The sequence below is a fragment of the Tenrec ecaudatus genome, chromosome 13, assembly GCF_050624435.1.
Source record: "Tenrec ecaudatus isolate mTenEca1 chromosome 13, mTenEca1.hap1, whole genome shotgun sequence".
Taxonomy (NCBI): Eukaryota; Metazoa; Chordata; class Mammalia; order Afrosoricida; family Tenrecidae; genus Tenrec; species Tenrec ecaudatus.
This window is the reverse complement of record NC_134542.1, coordinates 59,810,997-59,832,247: the sequence shown is the minus strand read 5'-3', so window position 1 is coordinate 59,832,247 and position 21,251 is coordinate 59,810,997. Positions and strand designations below refer to the sequence as shown.

Genomic DNA, 21,251 nt, shown 5'->3' with positions numbered 1-21,251 from the left:
TGTCTCTCTTTGCAGGAGAAATAACCTACCTTTGACTGGAACCACTGGGACCACTTCTTCCTCAGTTACAAGCTCCTCTTCCTCGTGAACGTACTCTTCATGAACGCGCTCTTCTTCATGAACGTACTCTTCTTCATGGACGTATTCTTCTTCATGAACGTACTCTTCTTCATGAACACGCTCTTCTTCATGGATGTACTCTTCTTCTTCTTCTTCAACAAAATATTCCTCTCTTTCGGTTGTGACTTCCTCTTCAATGGCAGGCTCTTCTGGCTCTTGTCTTTTAGACACTTCTGCCATTTTAAAGACAGCATCTTAAGTTGGTCATTGTCAACGATTCAATAAGCTCAAACAGCTTAAGAACAGAAGCCCATTTGTTACAGAAGGGAAAGCAAGCATTGCCCCCGCCGCCCCCACGAAAGAGCTCCACACATAGAATTGAACAGGAACTTAACACCAAAGAGCATTAACAACACATTAAGCTGAACGGTATTTCGGTACCTCTAGCAGGGGCTTCTTTTTTAGGGACAGGTATGACTACTTCTTTTTTAGTGACAGACACTTTTTCTTCTGGGACAACTCTCTTGAGCTTCGTGGGCACTTGAAATGTTAAATATAAGAATATTTTATTGTCAGAAACAGGAAATCAGCTCATACTTGTTTTGTTGTACTCTAAGTAGATAGAATACTTTTCTAGTTCCCTCAACTGTGACAAATAGTAAATAGTTTTTTATCTGTAAGGAAATTTATATTTTACTTGTAAAGGGTTCGGAACCTCATAAGCATAAAAACACATAAAAGTACAGCGACTAAGTCTGAGATAGCAGAACTCAAATGTGAAATGATGCTTACTGTACCTTTACTGGTAAGAAACATTTATGAAAAAGCTACATTTATATCCGGGTAAGTATATTTTTAAAAATAGGGAAATTACTTCATGCACAGTATAAATCAGAAAAAGGACCTTTTTTAATATTCGAAATGATGTTAGAATGAATGAACATTTATCAAACTTGTGAATATTGTCATATCTGTGTAGATAAAGAAAACATGTCAAATAGCCATCAAACATCACAAACTAGAATGCAAACATTCTATTATATGTGCATTGTGTCCTTCTGACAGGGCACACCCATTGAATGAGGGGCTGTGGATATCTTTTAAAATAGATTTTCCTTTTGTCCCTCCTTAGCACAAAAATAAAATAAATTAATTTTACTACCAATTTCAAAAGAGACATTATAAAGCATTCGATTCTAGGAAGGAAATGATTATACCTTTCGCGGCTGGCTCAGTCACCTGTGTTTTCTCACGTTTGGTAATTGAAATGTGTACTTTTTCCTCAACAACTTTCTTTGATTCCTCAGGCACTTTAAAGAGTAATTATGAAAGAGCATTAAAAACAAACCACGCGAATACAGTGCAAAACAAACATGGAAAAAACTGTGGAATCTTAGAATCAAGACCAGAACAATCCATGGAGTAAAAACCAAGAACATCAGACAAGGCACTGGGACACACTTAAAGAAAAGAACCAACAGAGATATTTTTTGGTAGGTATGCCTTTGTAAGGTACCTTTGGGCGGAGGTGGTTTGAGTTTCTTAGGAATGGGCACTGGTACTTTTTCTTCAGGGACAGCTTTCTTCAGCACTTTAAAATATCAATATGAAGAGATTTCAACATCGGAATTAGATTTCTCAAGAGTGATAAGGTAAAAAAAGCTAACAAAGATTACATACCATATAAAGTACCAATTACCCCCCCTACACATACACATAAGCACACACTCATACACCCCCCCCCCCAGTGCACGTGGAACACCGTCACCTCAGCACAGACATGGACGAAGCACAGACGTCTCGTAACTGTACATGTTTTTCACACTCTACCTTTAGCGGGTGGAGCCTTTGGCTTTGTGGGAACTGGTTCTTCGTGGACAGGTTTTACTGGGATAGGCTTCTCGGGTTCTTTAAAAGTACATATGAGGTATATAATATTAGGGTTTTGAACACACATCAGAAATATTTCTTAAATGGCATTAAGCAAGGAAAGTGTCTTTTCTCTATAGCACAGCCCTCGCCTCGTACCTGCGGTGTATTCTTCGTGCGCCGCATAGTGCTCGAGCGCACGCTTCCCGTATTCTTCATAGTCGGCGTAGTCGGTCGGCTCGAACTCCTCGTATTCTTCGTAACCGTAGTCTTCATGTTCCTCGTACTCCTCTTCCCGTCGCACGGAAATGGTTTCCTCTTCTCGGCTGTAAGACCACTTTTTCTCTTCTGTTACAGTTACTTCTGGAATAATATTGACAACGGGCAGCATTTTACTGGAGTCTCCTTAGAGTAGTAGCACTGGGCTCTAATGCCCTTGCTTTGTAACGGTTTCGCGGTCTCATGCACCGGTTATGGGAGACTTTGACTGGCCGTGTGGGTCACGGTATCAGAGTACATTTGCTAGTTGTGATTTGAAATGTTAGGTTCCCTGCCTTTAGCCAGTAAGAAGCCCAGAAGGTATAGGGGTCACAGGGGGGCGAGCAGGCAGAGAGCCAGGTGACAGCATGTTTTGGTTCATCCTTAAGTGAAGCCCAGCTATACCTTGAGCGTGACGAGGTTCCCTTTGTGGGATTTCAACAGAGACCCTTTCTTCTTTAACAGCTTGCTTTTTGATTGCAGACACTTGAAAAAGAGCAATTGTGAAACATGAATTGCAAGCTTCTGCAAATTATACACAATCCAAGAAAAAGACAGCGATAGCAATGCCCGTCTGTGTGACAAGAAAGAGCAACAGACCTGGAAAGAAACATGGCCGTGTGCACACACCCAGGAATGCTCTGATACTATCTCTGATGATTGAAAACATTGACTAACTTCCGGAGCTCAAGTCGTACTTTTTAAAAACGTGAACGAGAACAGAAGACAGCAGAAACAGTGACTGTCCCACGAACTAAACGGCATTAGACAGATAGATGGGTTCCACCCCAGGTTTCTCCACCTGGATTCTAAGGGATTCGCATAGGCTCTTCTGACACAGCTTCATTTCTTTCACCAAGGTCATCGTTTCCAAGACTGCTCCTCCTCTTTGTGTACAGTTTGAAGAGCAGTGTTGTCACCTTGAGTACTAAGCTATGGTCATTTGGATCGCTTCATCTGCATGTGAATGTTGAACATCACATCGAGTGAGGAGGATCGAGGAAGAATTGGTGTATTTGAATTGCAGTGCTGGAGAAGAATACTGAAAGTACCATGGACTGCTACAAGGATGAACAGATCTGTCTTGGAAGAAGGCAGCCAGAATTCCCCTTAGAAGCGAGGATGGCAACACATCGTCTCAAGTACTTTGGGCATGTTGGCAGGAGAGACCAGTCCCTGGAAAAGGGCATCGTGCGTGGTAAAGGAGAGGGGTAGTGAAAAAGAGGAAGCCCCCTCGCCAGGACAGACGGACACTGTGGCTGCTGCAATGAGCTTAAACATAACAATTGAGAGGATGGTGCGGGGTGGGACCGTGTTGTGTTCTGTTGTGCATGGGGTCACTATGGGTTGGAATTGATTCGGAGCACCTGACAACTACTGGGATAGATAGAAAATTCAGGCTTGGAGAAATTAAAATTTTTTCCCAAAGACTGCCACATGAAACAAGTATTGGACAAGTATAGATAGACGACGACGACAACAACAACAACAAAACGCATCAGAACACAGATTTTAAGGAAAACAATCTTCCCATGTTTGACATCCGCTTTCCTTCTTTTTTTGTTTTCTTCAGAAAAAAAGAAACAGCACTTTCTAGTATCAGAAACGTGTGGTTTAGAGGTGATGAGAAATATCATGTATTCCTTACTCACCTTAAAATATGTATTTCAATTACGCATTTTCCTAAGAGATTCATTCTGATACTCATTGCTTAGTTTGAACGTGTAAAGAGCGGGGCTACCTTTCACTGGCGGCGCCTCCTCCTTTCTGGGCTTCAGTTTGGGGACTTGCTCTTCGGGGGCAGCTCGCGTGGGTTCCTCCAGAGCTTTAAAGACAGATTTCACTTTCAAGAATTGTTTCCCTCATTCAGCCCACAAGAGAGCATAAGAGTAAACCAAACACAAGAGACTGGACAGTTTCGTCATTTCCAACATGAAACAACCACTGTGACACCACCACCACAAAAACCCAAACAAGTATAAACACAAACAAAAACAAACAAACAAAAAAACCCCAACCCATAACCAGGTGTATGCGGTAAAGACGATAGGCAAGTACAGCGTTCTGCTCAGTGGAAGGGCTGATGTACCTCTTGCGCGTGAAGGCTCTTCTTTCTTAGTTATCATCACATGTGTTTTTTCTTCCTGAGTGATTTGCTTGTGCCTCTCAATCACTTAAAAGATAATTCCAGTATTAGGGACTATCTATTACTTAAAGACATTGATTTGACGGAAGTACTGTGATTTTAGCATGTAAGAAATATACAAGGTACACACGAATAAACGGCATACCAGATGAGTAGTCCTCCACCCAACGACAAGGTAATAAGACATCATTGCCACCAACATACAAAATTACCCACATAGAAAAAAGGTGTGAGACCCAAAGCAGCGAACAGAAGAGACAAGACAACTCCTAGTATCTTTGTGGCCGGGGATTGGATTTACCTTTGGTGGCGGGAGGTTCTTCTGTCTTAGCCACTTTGGGAGGAGCCTTTCTTTCTGGAACAGGTTTCTTTGGCTCTTCAGGCACTTAAAAAGACATCAGGCAACGCAGTCAAACATGCAATATTTCAGACACTGAACACGCATGTTCTTGCTAACGCTCTCATTTGATGAATGCTGTCAATTAAAGATGTATAAAGTCTTATTCAAGAATAAAGTAAAATCTGATGTACCTTTAGCAGGTGGCACCTTTTCCTTTTTGGGAACTGGAGCAGGAATTTTCTTCTCTGGCACAGTTTTCTTAGGAGCTTCAGGAACTTTAGAAAGATTTGGATTAAGAATATTAGTTTGCATTCCCTAAGAAGTAACAGAGGTTAAGGGCTTAGAACTGGCCCTTTAGAAAAGACCACAGATAATCACAAACACGAATGACTTCACTCAGCTAGGATACATGGGTGCTGCAAATGTAGACAGGACTGCGAAGCAAAGGGGCTAGCATCTCCACGAGGGCAGAGGGTGCGCGCAGGTCTTTTAGCGAGAACTGTACCTTTAGCTGGGGGAGCTGCTGCTTCTTTTGCAAGGACTTTTGGTTTCGGTGCAATTTTCCGGGGCTCTTCAGGCACTTAAAAAGATTATGAAATACACTTGTATAAATGTTCAGATTTATTTTTAATAAAAAATGAGAAGACCCTTTTCTTAGGCTTGGTATTTCCCAAAAGAGGAATGCAAGCAATAAGCTGATGTCAAGAGAATGTAAAAGCTGGGACAAACCTAACACACAAAAGAGGCAATGAATGTGACCGTGGATGTACCTTCAGGCGGTTTCATTTCCACTTTCTTGGAAATAATGTGTAGCTCTTCTTCTACAGCGTATTCTTCAGGCTCTTCCATCACTTTAAAGAAATCAGTTTTAAAGAAGGTCAATTATTGTGCTTTTCATCTTTGTTTTAGCTGTATTCTGTCACACCGCAGAAATTGAACACTTGCCAAATCCCGATGGTTTCCATTTAAGATACCCAAAGAAGAACACTTGAATCAAAGCCTATGTTTTGAAAAAGAGTATGAGAAATCTCTGTCATCCATTTAATTCTCAAATTTATCATCATAATAGTCATGGTATTTTCAAGAAGAACAGGACAAATACAAGGCAGAATAAAACAACAACACTCACTCCACCCCACATATACAACCTCTAGCAGCAAAATTAGCAAGAACTTTGGAAACAGAAACAAGTTTCCATAATAACAGATCCTGCTAGGGTTGGAGGCTGCAGGGCAATATCACCCTTGAGGTATCATAAGTATGTTTATGAGAAAGAAGAGAGGTGTGCATGACTTGGAAAAATATGACACCCCCTTCCCCATTTATTAAGGACAGGTATAATAGAAAATGCAGGTGTCTTTATGTGATTTTTGAGCTTCTGGGTCTAAAGTTAATTATAGAATAGAAAGGTTCCATTAAAAAGCACATCTGCTCTTTCTATCAAAAGTAAATTTCTCAGGCCATTCATATTTTCACGAATCTCTTGGGCTTACTGAAAACACAAGAACAGCATAGAGCTGAGATCTCCTTACATCGTCTGCGGGTGGTGATACTGTACACTGTCTGAAACTGGAGAAGGACCCATACAAAGGAAACGTTCCCGTGTGCATGTACTGTTTCGTGTCCCCAACATTTCTGGAAGGGATGGAGGTTCTTCTTCAGATCCATCAGGTTCCTCAAGGCCGCCTAGCCTCATGGTTTTCCCAAGAAGTTCAACAGAGCTGCTGAGCTTCCTCTCGGGAGCTGTTTAATACTGCTCTCTTACTAGCCTTCTGTTAATACAGTGCGTCTTGCATTTCACATAGACTTTTCTTCCAAGCGAGAACAAGGGGAAAAAACCCACCTTCTATGAACCAAGGATGTACTTGAAGATATCTCAGGATAACTAAAATCCTACTCATCTTTTTACCGAAGTAAGTTAATTTGTTTATAATATATAGTCATATTTAATTGGGAGCTCTTAACAACTCTTGTTACAATCCATATATCAATTGTATCTGACATATATTCCACCGTTCTTTTCTAGACATTTACTTTCCATTGGAACCTTGGGATCAGCTCCTATTTTTTTCCTACCCCCAGCCCCAACCCTTGTGGCCCCTTGATAGATTGTAGATTGTTAATTATTTTCAAATCTCACACCAGCCACTATCTTCCTTCCCCTCTGGCTTCTGTTCTTCTTCTCCTTGGATGGGGGTGTGTGGTTATGTGCCATTCATTGTGAGTGGTGCTCCCTTCCCTCCCCTCCTCTCCTCTCTTCCCCCTCTTGTTTTCTCCATTCCCATTCCTTTGCTGGGTTCCATGTGGTGTTAGTTTTATCTCTTGCTATACCTATGTACATGACCCAGTGCTCCTTCCCAATCTAGACTAGATGGGAGCATGTACATAGTTGTAGGAAGATAATTTGTTAAAGAACTTTTGCTTTCCCTTATCAACAGCACTACCTTTGGGGTTTCCTAGGGAAGTTCTTTTGGGTAGACAGGATCACATTAACCAGGATGCTGGATTTTAACAAGAAATGTGTCAGTCCTTTAACTCATTAAAAATGTCTCCCGATGCTGAGCTAGAGCTTCTTGTTCAATCTCCAAGGAACCACAAAGAGCTGCCATTGTAAGTATGAACACATCTGAATGACAAGTCTTTCAGACCACAGATGTAGGAAAGGTCTATGTACTCAGGGCTTCAGACTCACAAGCCTGACCTTTCCTTCTGCCTATGATAGGGTAATAGAATATCCAGTTCATTTTTCAGAACATGGACGAGGCTTTCTACTCCTATCGAGCTACAGAATATTACTCAGGCATTAGACCTTAATTATTAATGGGAAGTGCACACCTGTCCAATAGGTCACATAATAAAAGCATATATGCCCATGATTAGATGTCTACCCTCATATTAAGGTATAAATGATAATTATTGATGCCTCCCCCTCCCACTTATTAAAATAAAACAAGGGAGTGGATTAGGAGTGCATCGGTATGTTTACTTTGAAGCGCAAACCAAACTCACTGCCACGGAGTCAATTCTGACTCACTGCATTCCTACAGGACAGAGGGGTTTCCAAGGGAGTAAATCCTTATGGGAGCAGAAATCCCCATCTTTCCCCGAGCAGCTGGTCAGGTTGAGGTGCTGACCTTGTGGTTAGCGCCCAATGCCTATCCACTGTGCTTCTAAGTAATGCGCTGCAAATATTGTTTTGGACCAAAGACACCTGTGAAGTCTGGGTGGCACAAGTAGTTAAGCCCCCGCTGTGGAAAAATTGGCAGTTCAACTCCACCTGGTGGAGCCCACGAAGAAAGGCTGCTGACTGCCTGCTTCTGGAAACTCCGGCCCCAAGCGTCCTCTGGGGAACACGGTTTACCCCCGTATGCACAGCGCTGCCATGAGTTGGATTCAACTTGACAGTGATTGTATATATAGTGGCCTCGATGCCAAGAGTTGCTTTCTGAATTTGTGTCACTGTTTAATGATCTGAAGAGCAATCAGTGAAAGGAAACACAGTTCATGTCTAGTTACTGTAGTATTTTACCTTCATATTCTGTGACCTCCACTTCCTCCTCCTCCTCTTCTCTTTCCTCTTCTCTGTACACTGAAAAGGAAACTCGCTCTTCTTCTTCGTAACTCCATTGCTCCTCTGTGGATACTTTAAAAAAGAAGGTCAAGTTTAAGTCGACTTCCTCAAACAGGCAATCACTACAGCGGTATCGTGGTTCTTGGATCGCATTCGCGAGGGAATGGCTGCGCGGCCCTGTCTCCTTCCAGGAAGGAGAGAGCTGATTTAAGACGAGGGCCAGCACAGCCCAAGACTGAGAATGATAGTCAAATGCTGTCCACAGGTAGTCTCGTCTCACGTGGCACATTTTTGGCACCCAATTTCACTTTCTTAGATGGATTCAGGGCCAAGAGAGACACAAATGACTCAGTTCCCAATGGGAGACACTTTGTGATACGAACATATGAAGGAAATCACCAACGAGGACAACTTTGAAGCGAAACAATCACTTTTGAAAGAAGAAACAATGTCCAGGAAACACACAGTAACCCATTTCTCCTCTCTATTCCAGCTCTACACCCAAGCAGATACCTTCATGGTGCATGACTTCCAGTCTCTGAGGAACCGCAGTGGATAGTTTTTCTTCGGCAAGAAATCTTTTTTCTTCTACGACCATCTTCTTGGAAACTTCGGCTTCAAAAAAGCATGAAGGTGGAAGTTTAAAAATCAAGAATGTTAACACGTCTCTCTCCTTCACATTGCGGTCAAGAGTTACATAGCTACCTCCGTTTCACCAGCAAAACCACACACAACGTATCCCCAGTATGTGAACCAGGTGAAGAGGCAGCAAAGGAAGAGGGGCGTACACAAAAGGACAAAAAGCAAGAATTCCCGGGCCAAAGGGTTCTGGGCCGAGGCCAGAGACAGACCCTACCTCGGGGAGGAGGGGCTTTCTTAGCAACAGGAAGAGGCACTGGGACCTTCTCCTCTGGGACTGGTTTCTTCGGAAGAGCTGGCACTTTGGAAACAGGACACACGTTGAGAACTCCAACGTTGCCTCCCGGAAGACCCGCACACGTCACAGACACATATCCACAACGCACTCACGTCACAAACATCACAAACCCGCCACCAGCCTGGGAGCATATCAGAAAGAAAGCTCTTGGAAAGATGACGAGGTAATACCTTTGGGCGGCGGAGGTGCTTCTTCTTTCCGAAGAACAGGTCTTTTGGGTTCTGGAACTTTCTTTGGTGTTTCTGGCACTTAAAGGACAGTAATTTGATTTTAAAATTCTCAGAAAGGCCAAAGGAAGGGACAGCATAGACTCAGCAGGCCCGTTAAAGGAGACATGCAATGGAAGACAAGATTCTTTTGCAGTTTCAGGGTCAAGTACCTGCTGGTGGTGGAGATTCCTCTCTTTGAGTAACAATGGTTATTTTTTCTTCAGTCACAATTCTCTTCTGTACTTCAGGAACTTGAAAAGACATGAAGTTTTATCGACTTTATCCCAATCCCATCTATGTGGACAGCACCCCCCTTCCCGCAGAAGAATTCATTTCAGAGGACAGCACTGAAGCTGCAGTTCAGGGAGAGGGACATGTCTGATCAGAACACATGGGAGCAAATGAAGGGGGAGGAAGAGAGAGTGGAGCACATCCTGGCACACAAGTCTTGAGAACAATATCCCTGCTCAGAGCAGCCAATGCACAGAAGACCATAGGGCCGGCCCCATTACAAGACACGACTTCCCTCACTGACCCATAGCACTATGGGGCACAACACTGGAGACGCCACCACACACACTGAGGCAAAACACTAAGGGTGTGCAACAGAACAGCAAGGGAAAGAGAGAGACAAAGTCCCCAGAGATTACCAAAAATACACTTTGGGGCCAGGGTGTGACACCCAATCAGACTCAACTGGAAAACACTCCTAAAGGTCAACAAACAGATCTTGAACTATTTATAGGCTTTTCTTTTTTTTTTTTGTCATTGTTTTTTTGTTTTCTTCTGTTGCTTTGTTTTGCTCTGTCTTGTTTTTGTGCATATTATCATCTCTGCAGGTCTCTCTAGATAAGATATGCAGGATAAACAATCTGGAGTAGAAAACTGGGACCGAAGGTTCCAGGGGCACATGGGAGAGGGGGAAGTGGGGGAAAGGAAGTGAGTGTTAACAAACCCAGGGACAAGGATAACAACATGTGATCCAAAATCGATGGTGTGGAGGATATAGGAGGCCTGGTAGGGCTTGATTAAGGGCAATGTAACTGAGAGGAATTACTGAAACCCAAATGAGGGCTGAACATGATAGTGGGACAAGAGGAAAGTAAAAGGAAATAGAGGAAAGAACTAGGAGGCACAGGGCATTTATGAAGGTCTAAATCCAGGCATATACATATGTAAATATATTTATATATGATGATGGGGAACTAGATCTATGCACATATATTTATAGGTTTAGTGTTAAGGTAGCAGATGGACATTGGGCCTCTACTCAAGTACTCCCTCAACACAAGAACACTGTGTTCTATTAAACTGGCATTCCATGATGCTCACTTTCCCAAGATGATTGCTGAAGACAAAGTGAGCCCATAAACAAATGTGGTGAAGAAAGCTGATGGTGCCCTGCTATCAAAAGATATAGCATCTGGGGTCTTAAAGGCTTGAAGATAAACAAGTGGCCATCTAGCTGAGATGCAACAAAGCCCACATGGAAGAAGCACACCAGCCTGTGTGATCATGATGTGTCGACAGGATCAAGTATCAGGCATCAAAGAACAAATAATCATATCATTGTGAATGAGGGGGAGTGAGGAGTGGAGACCCAAAGCCCATCTGTTGGCAATTGGACATCCCCTTATAGAAGGGTCACTGGGAGGAGATAAGCCAGCCAGGGTGCACTGTAGCAACAATGAAACACAACTTTCCTCTAGTTCTTTAATGTTTCCTACCCCCAACTATCATGATCCCAATTCTACCTTACAAATTTGGCTAGACCATAGGATGTAAACTGGTAAAGACAAGAGCTAGAAACACAGGAATCCAGGACAGATAAACCCCTCAGGACCAATAATGAGAGTAGTGATATCAGGAGGGTAAGGGGAAGGTGGTGGAGAAAGGAGGAACCAATCACAATGATCTACATACAACCCCCTCCCTGGGGGATGGAAAAATGGGTGAAGGGAGACATTGGTCAGCGTAAGACATGAAAAAATAATAATAATTGATAAATTATCAAGGGTTCGTGGGAGAAGGGGGGTGGGGGATGGAGGGGGCAAATGAGGAACAGATACCAAGGGCTCAAGTAGAAAGAAAATGTTTTGAGAATGATGATGGCAACAAATATACAAATGTGCTTGACATACAATGGGTGGATGTATGGATTGTGATAAGAGTTGTATGAGCCCCCAATAAAATGATTTAAAAAAGACTGACTTTATCTTTTCCAAATTAGTTGATATAAGAAAGTCAACAGACGGACTGACACTCCCACTGACTACTCACACCCAGGATGACATCATTATGAATTCAACGAACTCCACCGACAAAAATATTTTTTTCCGCACTCAACCCTGAAAAGGAGCTGCTTTCCCGAGCACGTCCCGTACCTTTAGCTGGGGGGGCTTCCTTTTTCTTCACAACAGGAGCAGGGATCTTCTCTTCAGGCGGGGGTTTCTTAGGCACCTCTGGGACTTAAAGTTATTAAAACAGAAGGTTAGTTCAGATGCAGCCTGTATTTGAGTGGACATACATGTGCACAAGTCTTTACGCAGCTCATTGATGTCATTGTCGCTCCTGGAAACACATGGATAAGGAGCCTGGGTAGCACTCTGCTTCCAGTGCTCGGCTGCTAACTAAAAGATCAATGGTTCAAACCCACTGTTGGTTCCAGGGTGAGAGATGTCACAGACTGCTTCTGCGAGATTGACAGCCTTGCCAACCTATTGGAAGGAGTTCTCCTTGGTCCTATAGGGTCAGTGTGAGTTAGTTGGAATGGATGTGATAGGTATACCTATGTTTGTAAATTCTATTTTACTTTCAATAATGCTATTTCAACAAATATTATTTATAATGTCTATCTGGCTTTCAAGAATACACACTTACTGGAAGTCAGAACTGACAAGTAATGCTATAAAGGTACTTAGTTAAAATGAGAGTATGTGCACAGAAGGATGTGCCATATATACTCGACGATAAGTTGACCTGAATATCAGCCAAGGCACCTAATTTTACCACAAAAACTGCATTAAAAAGTGCTAAAACTCGGCGTATACATGAGTATATACGGTATGTTGGCTCCAGCCTTTCTTTACAAAAGGATATGCTTTTGATACAAACAGACCAGACAGTGATTATACAATATAGAGTGTGGATTTAGTACACTGGCAAATCCCTTTATGTTTTGTATTCACTAATGGAATCTATAATTTCAAGTTTAAGTTTTTAGAATGGCTGAATTTATATAAAGGGCTTTTAAAAGTCTGTGGGAGAAATCCCATTTTTTCTTAATTCCATTTTCCATGAAGTTTTGAAACCCCTTCATATTACTAATTTCTTTTTACATTTCTCTTCTGATATTTCTGGCGTGACTACAATCTATTAAAATGAGAGTGTCAATAGCTTCGGGGAGGTGGGGATGCAAGATGTGTAAGCATGTGCAGAGGTGACTTTTCTCTAAGAGACTCTTTAGCTTTTTTCCCACAGGATCTGTGCCCCCAAAATGTTTAGAATGGGTGGAATTTATTCTAAATATCCGTGACTTTGAATTGACTGATAAGTATCAACAACATGCATCATTGACATCATGGCCAATTTAATTTGGATAGCTTTTGTGAATCCTTATTTCCCCGAGTTTGTAATATCTACAGCTCTATCTCGGAGTAATTATACACACATATAGTTGTACATGTTCATGTTGTTATATGTACACGTGCCTGATTAGACATATATACATATTTGTAGCGTATTTAATATTGGACATGCTTCTCCCTCAGGATTGTTCAGGTGACTTTGGTGTTAGTATTGGTTTTAGCAAACTTGATTTCCACATTTTAATGGCTGGGTAAGTCAGAAAAGATTTCATTCCTTTTGATTATACAGATATAAAGCACCCACAATTCTAAATGAGCCAGGGATTTCAGATTTGATTTAGGAAGCAAATAGAAACTTCAAGAAGTCAAGCAAAGACAAAATTCTATTGGAAATATATAAATTTCTTAATCCTAGTTTCTCCTGAAGTGAATGATGCTGGTCTCTTGCTAAGGAAGCTTGGTGGCTTAGTGGTTACGTGTTGGGCTGCTACCGATAAGGTCGGTTGTTCAAAATTACCAGCCGCTCCTCAAGAGAAAGATGGGACTTTCTTTTCCGTAAGGAGCTATAGCTTCAGAAATTCACAGGACAGGTCTACCCAGTCCTAGATGTTCGCTATGAGTCAACATCGACTCAGTGGCAATGAGTTTGGTTTGCTTTAGGTTGGTCTCTTGCTGAATCTTTCTAAAATTGACCAACCGTGTGATTTTGTAACTTTATTCCCTATTTTTAGAAAGTAGTGTCTTTCTGGAAGACGAGGGCTGGTTAATTTGTAATAGTTATGATGATCTTGCTGCCCGAGAGCTTCTTGCTACAACAAATAAGTGCTGGGAAGGTTTGTATTTCTAAGAAAAGCATCTGGTGGTGCTGTGGGTCAGGCGAACGGCACGGTTGGTGATTCAAGCCAACCCCTCCATGGGAGAAAGGCAAGACACTGTCCTGTGCCAATTTACAGCCTCAGGAACCCACCGTGGGGCCACTCTGAGTCAGAATAGACTGGAGGGTAGTGAAGATTTTTGGTGTGGTCCTTCTATAGGGGCACATTTGAATCCAAGCACACCTAAACAAAATCTGCATTAACTAACTAATTAGATAATTACCACACTCACAGCTGATAAACTCAAGCTCACTGCCTTCAAGTCGGTTCCAACCCGGAGTGTCCCTGAAGGACCGGGTAGACGTGCCTGTGGATTTGTGAGGCAGTAACTCCTCACGGACTAGAAAGCCTGGTCTTTCTTCTGCAGAGCAGTTGGTGGGTTCAAACCGCTGCCCTTTGTGGTTAGAAGCCCAGTGTGTAACCACAGCACCAACAGGGCACTTCCACAGCTACCGCTGATGTCCAATCAATATCCTTAGACACCTAGGGAAAGTATGTATGTGAAAAAAGAGGGTTTTTTTCTCAATGATTGTTTGCAAGACCTGCCAGAATGGACCTTTGAGAAGAGGGGCAGTTTCTGGCCACGTCATGCATTCTTTTATTTCATTAACATTCCACTTTGTGAAACTCTGCAGTCATCATTGCCTATGTCTACTCTTCAAAGTGGATTCATCAAGAAAAAGTGACATGTCTGAGCAGCGAGAGGGTTTCCCATGGGGATATGTCTGGGGGAGAATATGTTATGTGTCACAAACGTTTCTTACGTCTCTAGCACAGGCAAGATATTAAACACCGTAGCTTACCACAGTTGTTTTATAAAGACTTTGGTGAGGGCGGGGCTTAGGAGTGGTAAGCATCATAAAGAATGTATGGCAAGAACATGTCTGTGAAAGAGGCAAGCACATTAAAAACACAAGGAACACGTAGAAGTGACAAAGCGGGAAGATGCGTGTGCCTACGAATAGACCTGTGGTGAGGACAGGCAGCGGGCATCTAGTGGCCTCCCGGTCCACCCTGCTGTACCTTGTGGAGGAACAGCCACTTCCTTCTTGGGGGCAGGCAGGGGCTTCTTCTCCTCGGGGACAGGTTTCTTGGGAACTGCAGGCACTTTAAAGAGAGCATTGTGGAAAGAAGTTTGAGTGTTCTACCCTCCTGCCAGGACCCTTAAGATCACACGAAAGCCCGCTTTTTTAGGAAGAGGGTAAGAATCAAGAGACAGGCCCTTTAATATACTCTCTTTGTAATAGAAACATATGCTGAATAAATCAATTCCATATACACATGACACGAATTACACGAAGCAGACAATAGCCTACTTAGCGTGACTTGGAATCTAAGTGGTACTGATGGGTGTACAACATAATCCTGCCAGTCCCTGAAAATCATCATGACCAGAATACATCACAATGGCTCACAGATGGCGTTTCGCTCATTCACAGACTCCATTCAATGAAATGAACCAAAGCCAGCAGGAAGAGAGACACTAAGATCTCCCAACCCCCCCAAATTACTAGTCTACCTTGAGCTGCTGGGGGCTCTGCCTTTTTGGGAACAGGCATGGGGACCACTTCTTCTGGGACAGGCTTCTTAGGTGGCTCAGAGACTTAAAAAAAAAGAAAAAAGGTGTCAGATTTTAGACAGTGTGCATTTTGAAAACAAGGCATCTGGTGCAAAATTGAGAATTTATAGAAAGGGCAGACGCTCTCATTGTAGCACAGTGGAAGGGCAGGAACAACAGGAAGGCAGATGGCTGGCGGGTTCGCGGGGAAGGCCGACTGCTTGACTTTCCCTTGGAGGGGCGGGAGCAGCGCCTGTTTCTCAGCCCAGCTTTTAATTGATTTTTAAATTTTAATGAATGTCAATTGCTTCGAAGATAACGATCAGAAATTTTACTCTTAGGAGATTATTTTGTCAGATGATTTGAAGTACACTCTTCAATTTTTTTTCATGTGTGACCTTACTATTTGCACAATCAGCTGGACCCTGGCTGGACACGTTCTTGGCTTCCTCAGCTAGAGCCGGCCCATTGCTGTGGTGGCAATGGCACGGTGGTGACTGGCATGATGTCATTGACACAGAGCTGTGTCTTAGTCCATGATGATACATGATTTCTGGGCAATGCGGACAGTTTGCTACACTAAGGGGCAGACGTGTAGGGTGGTGGTGGTGGGTGAGTGGGTGTGTGTGTGTGTGTGTGTGTTGTTTAAACCCACTCAGCAGCACTGCAAAAGAAAAGCTCTGGAGAGGCCCTTCCAGTGAAATCATAGACAAGAAATCACAGGAAGTGGCTCTACTAAGCAGCACCAGGGGTCACCATGGACCAGGACTGCCTTCATTGCCAACCACCCTGGCAACATTCCCCCACCCGGACCCAGCAGATGTAAAGAATCTCAGAAGCATAAATCAGCATAAATTACAGTCAAATAGGAAGGAACACATTGTGAGTAGTTCTCACCCTGATTTTAAGCACACTGCATTTAATTCTAAATAGTTTATCATCTGCAGGAGCAAGATGAGGCTCTACTTCCTTAGAGCTTTAGTCTGGGAAATCCGCGGGGGCTGGTGCTACCTGTCCTAGAGGGTGGCTATGAGTCAAGGTGGGCTCAATGGCCTTGAGTTTCACTGGATAGTTTAATTTTAACATAAAGGCCATGCTAACACCACTGGTGCTTGTGACATTCCTGAAACTAGAGCAACCAGCTCTTGTAAGCTGGTATGACCTGGCTTCAGTCTCTTCTATATCCAAATAGCTGCTCCCTCCTTCGTAAGCTCCCTGCTGTGTTGAAGACAGCACGGCTTCTTCTTCCTGTCCACCCTGCCTCAGCCGTGTTCTTCCCACTGCCCTCACCAGAAAGCGTTTGCACAGGTTCACTAGAGGCCTTCGGCTGTGCCACGGGATCTGATAGTCCATGTTAACATACCCAGTTGCTCACTTAGGAATTTATACCAATGTTTGATCTTAGAATGATTCATTAATACCTTTCGGCGGAGGCTCAATCTTTTTGGTAACAGCAACGTGAACTTTCTCTTCAGTAACAGTTTTCTTGTGTACCTCAGGGACTTAAAAAGACAAACAAACAAAAAGGGTACATTTTAATGACTGATGTGTTACGCAGTGGGTGGTGTTTATAATGTAGAAAGAATACTGAAATGAAATGCCAGCAGACACAAACGTGAAAGGAAGAGATGACAGAGAAATGCAGGACAACAGGCCCAGAGGATGACCACTTAGGTCAGAAAAAGAGAGGGAGATGAAATTCTATCCCACCACGTCCTTCCCTGTGAGCCCCAAGTTCTTATCTGCATGATACCTGTGACGGACACCTCTTCCTCCGTGTGGGACGCAAAGAATGTCTTTTCTTCGGAAACAACCATCGTCTTCGTGTGCACAGCGGGTACTTTAAAAGAGAAGGATTTCACATGAGCATTTCTGGGCCAGCACAGGCGATCCAGTAACAGATAGCACACGATACTTCAGTCTTTAGACACAGACTGGGTGGGTTAATAACAAATTCAGTCTTGCCAAGAAAGCAGATCCTGTGTTGATCTATAACAACAAACAACCCATGCAGCCTTGACTAAATAGAATTAAATGGGAATCGAATAGACACAACTTCTTCACATACAATGTGGTGCTTTCCAAGATCTGGTAGGGGCTATTCGGATAAACGAGAAGGTGGGGAATAGCCCGTGCAATGGCATTCATTGCCTGGTAGTTAGGAAACTACCCATGAAACACAAGTTCGTCCTTCAATAGAAGAAAAAAATCCCTGATGTTTAAAAAGCAGAAGCAGATATGCTATTGTTACTTTTAAAATATGTAATACGCACACGGCATAAAAATGTCTTCTGTAGGTGGTTTCAGATTTGTGACGTATTTTGCAAAATATGTACACACATTCATATCCAGAAATAAAAATGGTTAAAAGTGGCGGCTGAGAACACAAAGATGTGTACCTTTCACTTCAATAACTTCTTCGTGTACAGGAGTCCGGGGAGGCTTTGGTGGAACAATCTTCTTTGAAACTTGGGGTACTTAAAAAAATATGTACACATATATTTGTATTGCAAAGAATATTGTTTTGAACAAAAAGTTGTTAAAAACTTTAGTTTAGATGGCATCTAAGCCACACGCGGGGCCAGCTCGGTAAGCAGGTGACTGTGTGCATGGCAGGAGGAAGGTTCGAAAGGAGAGTACCTTTGATGACTTCAACCTTTTCTTCTTCCATTCGTCGGGAAGTCTTTTCAATTTTTTCAACTACTGGCTTCTTAACAACTGCAAGCATTGTAAAGAAATTGCAGTAGTTTTAGAATTCCTCTTAAAAGCCTCCTCTTCATTTATTTTAAATAAGTAAGTTTTAGGGGTCTGGACAAGTTTAGGGGCCTGGACTTTAAAGCATAGGTTTCTGTACTTATTTTTGGTGCATTTTCACTTTAAATGTCCTTAATCATTTTTAAAAATTATAAGCACCTTCTTTTTTGCATTAACTGAAGCATATAGAAATTCGTAAGCCTAAAATTGATAGATCATTGATACAATCATGCTTAGAGAAGTTGTGCCTATTGGATTGGATTGATGGTTTATACATCTCAGCTAAACAAGCCATGATAATGAGGTAGGTGCTGGCCCGTAGTTCCAGGTGCATATACCTTTAGGGGGCGGAGCTTCTTTCTTTGCAGGGACTTTTGCTGGGATTTTCCTCTCATGTGTTTCTGTGATAAAAACACAGATGAAAGAAGAGACGTTTAGACAGGCACGTTTTGAGAGGTTACATGGATTGCACATGAGGAGTTGCGAACACAGCAGTTGAGGTCAGTATTGCTAACACGGGTCCCAGGGGCTGACGAGCTCAGTGGCTGACCAGCCACTCTGCGGCGACAGATGAAGCCGCCTGCTTCTGTACAGATTACAGTTCTGCAACCTACAGCGGCGCAGTCCTTCCTAGATGAGAGGGTTGCCGTGTGTTGGAACGGTTGTTGCTCTTTTGGCCTGGCTACCACGGGAACTTGGTGGTGTTCCTCTGCTAACTGAAAGGTCGATGGTTCAAACCACCAGCAGTCCTGCAGCAGACAGATCTGGCACTCTGCTCCCATACACATGACAGCCTATGAAATCCCTCGGGGCGGTTCCTCTCTTTCACCTGGGGTCACTCTGAGTTGAAACAGACCCACGGACCCCAGCAACAACGCTGCTGACAGGATTCTTAGCACTGGGTTTTGACTCTGGCTTAATCAGATGTAACGAGGCAGTGAAAATCAAATTTGAATGAGGCAGTATTTAGAATCCTGCCCCTCTGTCACAGAACTACATGTTTCATCTGACGATGTCAAAACGGAAAAGTTACTCTGAAGAAAGTGACGGTATTAATGATCCCATTTTTAAAGATGTTTAACCTGACAGAATCTAGCATGATAATTTCATCTGCTTCATGTATCTCTATTCCAAACAGAGTCAATAAGATTGAAAAGACAACAAACTGGGCAAAAGCTCAGGAAAGAGGAAGAGGAAAAAGCCAACCACTTTACACGTACCTTCGTAAACCTCCTTTTGAACCTGAATTACTTCTTTTTCTGGGTAAGTTCGCTCCCAGTCGTCAGCTCCTTCGTCGTAACCTTCTTCTCTCTCATAGTATTCTTGTCCTTCTTCAAAGTCCTCTTCCCACTCCTCATGAACCGCCTCCTTTTTGGCTTCTACCGTGGTTTCATAGTCTTCGTCTGGTTCTTCATAGTACGGTTCTTCAAAGGGCTCAGTGTAGGCTTCCACTTCCAGTTCATCATAAGGCTCATCGTACGCTTCTATGTGAACCTCCTTCTTCTCATAGACGGCTTGCTTCTCATAGACGGCTTCCTTTTCTTTGTGAACCTCTTTCTTCCTGGTTATGGTCATGATCTTGACTTCCTCAGCCTTGGAGGAGACATCAACAATTTCAGGAGCTAGAGAAATAGATAAGGAAAAGGTGAACATTTACATACGGATTGGGTTGACTAAGTTATTTCACTCAACTAGTGTTTCCCAAAGTTTGCGCCCTAAACGAAAAGGCTATGTAGCCAAGTTATCATATCGTGAAACCTCTGACAGTCAGAACTTGACAAATCTGCTTTCGTTTCCCGGGTTTAGAAAGTTTCCTGCCTTTGGCAGGGTGTAGCCTTACCACTCCTCGATTACTTGCTTTCATGCAAAACCATCAGATTTTTCTTCGTTGACTGGATTCCAACTTATGTATATAGGTTTCAGCTTTCTCAAGTTTTACTTATTTACATTTTCTTATAGTTTTCATTGACTTATTCCATTTAACTATTTGTTGGCCACAGAGCACAATAAAGCCTTTTTAAAAAGACTTTGAAAGAGTTCGAGGATTGTCTGAGTTGGACAATGCGGCACCAGTACATATCGTTCAAGGGACATTGCTTGTTGCGGTCTACAGGAGCTCCAGTTTGTAGAGCCTAGAGTTCTTCCCAGGAGATATTTGAACATACGCTAATTTGGAGGGATTTATCCTAATGTTGCTGCATTTATTTTTTGCTCCCAATGACTCTTTCAAACACATTTTTAAAAATTGCAAACCTCCGTTTTAGACTATTGACTATGGCCCTTTAACTAGTTTCATGTAATGGTTGCATGTCGGGCTGATGACCTCAAGGTCAGCAAACGGAAATCACCAGCCTCTCTGTGGGAGGAAGAAGGGGCTTTCTACTCCCATAACCAGGCGCCGTCTCAGAAACCCCGAGGGCCAATTCCACCTTGCCCGATGGAGTTGCTATGGTTCAGAACTGACTTGATAGCAATGAATTTTTTTAAGTTCTTTTGTCAGTTGAATAAAGAAAATACAATTACGTAACCAAATCACTTCATTGATTTCATCACCAAACTGTTAAAATATGAAAGCTTTCCATTATTTATGTTCTCCTTAAATGTTTGTGTCCACGACGATGTAAGGAAATCAAAAGGATGGGTCCTCCTTGTCTAACCGTCACCCCTTCTTTCCCTGAACTTGGCCTGGGTTTCCTTTCTGGGATAAGAACATGCGCCCCATCACGGCCAATGCCGCTTTTAGTAAAGCGGAGGAAACCCTACAGCTCTGCATCGGCTCGGGACCCAAGATGCCCAAACGAGAAGGAATTGCAGAAAATCAGATTTCAGGATGACATGCAGTAAGTATATTTCATAATTCCTTTGCGTTTACCTTTTGCCGGGACCAAGGTAGTAGGAGGTGGGGGCTTCTTGATAACTTCTACGGCTGCGGAAACACAGAAGATGTGCTTACTTTCAGCTTTTGCGACCAGTGTCCAACGCATCCTAACTCTCTGCAGTACCGAGTCAGCTGGTGATCTGGAGTAGTTCCAAGCACCGTCACCTCTCCCTACCCGGGGCTTCCCAGGCTCTGGTCATCCCAGATCT

The 21,251-nt window shown here is 42.9% G+C and overlaps 1 protein-coding gene across 1 annotated transcript in view; it reads right to left on the bottom strand.

Annotated features, from left to right (window-relative positions):
• TTN (titin) overlaps nt 1-21,251 on the bottom strand; it is a 285,763-nt gene that overhangs the window by 154,396 nt on the left and 110,116 nt on the right. Inside the window, exons 109-137 of the mRNA XM_075530312.1 lie at nt 21,037-21,084; nt 19,385-19,786; nt 18,503-18,565; nt 18,051-18,128; nt 17,810-17,887; nt 17,164-17,250; nt 16,832-16,912; nt 15,372-15,455; nt 14,876-14,959; nt 11,775-11,858; nt 9,561-9,641; nt 9,352-9,429; nt 9,101-9,184; nt 8,758-8,859; nt 8,203-8,316; nt 5,444-5,524; nt 5,179-5,253; nt 4,865-4,948; nt 4,635-4,718; nt 4,277-4,360; nt 3,929-4,012; nt 2,593-2,673; nt 2,089-2,292; nt 1,891-1,968; nt 1,577-1,651; nt 1,278-1,370; nt 502-600; nt 178-290; nt 30-72 (exon numbers count right to left, since the gene is read on the bottom strand). Of these exons, the coding sequence (XP_075386427.1) occupies nt 30-72; nt 178-290; nt 502-600; nt 1,278-1,370; nt 1,577-1,651; nt 1,891-1,968; nt 2,089-2,292; nt 2,593-2,673; nt 3,929-4,012; nt 4,277-4,360; nt 4,635-4,718; nt 4,865-4,948; nt 5,179-5,253; nt 5,444-5,524; nt 8,203-8,316; nt 8,758-8,859; nt 9,101-9,184; nt 9,352-9,429; nt 9,561-9,641; nt 11,775-11,858; nt 14,876-14,959; nt 15,372-15,455; nt 16,832-16,912; nt 17,164-17,250; nt 17,810-17,887; nt 18,051-18,128; nt 18,503-18,565; nt 19,385-19,786; nt 21,037-21,084 (2,826 nt within the window). The remainder of the gene's footprint in view (nt 1-29; nt 73-177; nt 291-501; nt 601-1,277; nt 1,371-1,576; nt 1,652-1,890; nt 1,969-2,088; nt 2,293-2,592; nt 2,674-3,928; nt 4,013-4,276; nt 4,361-4,634; nt 4,719-4,864; nt 4,949-5,178; nt 5,254-5,443; nt 5,525-8,202; nt 8,317-8,757; nt 8,860-9,100; nt 9,185-9,351; nt 9,430-9,560; nt 9,642-11,774; nt 11,859-14,875; nt 14,960-15,371; nt 15,456-16,831; nt 16,913-17,163; nt 17,251-17,809; nt 17,888-18,050; nt 18,129-18,502; nt 18,566-19,384; nt 19,787-21,036; nt 21,085-21,251) is intronic.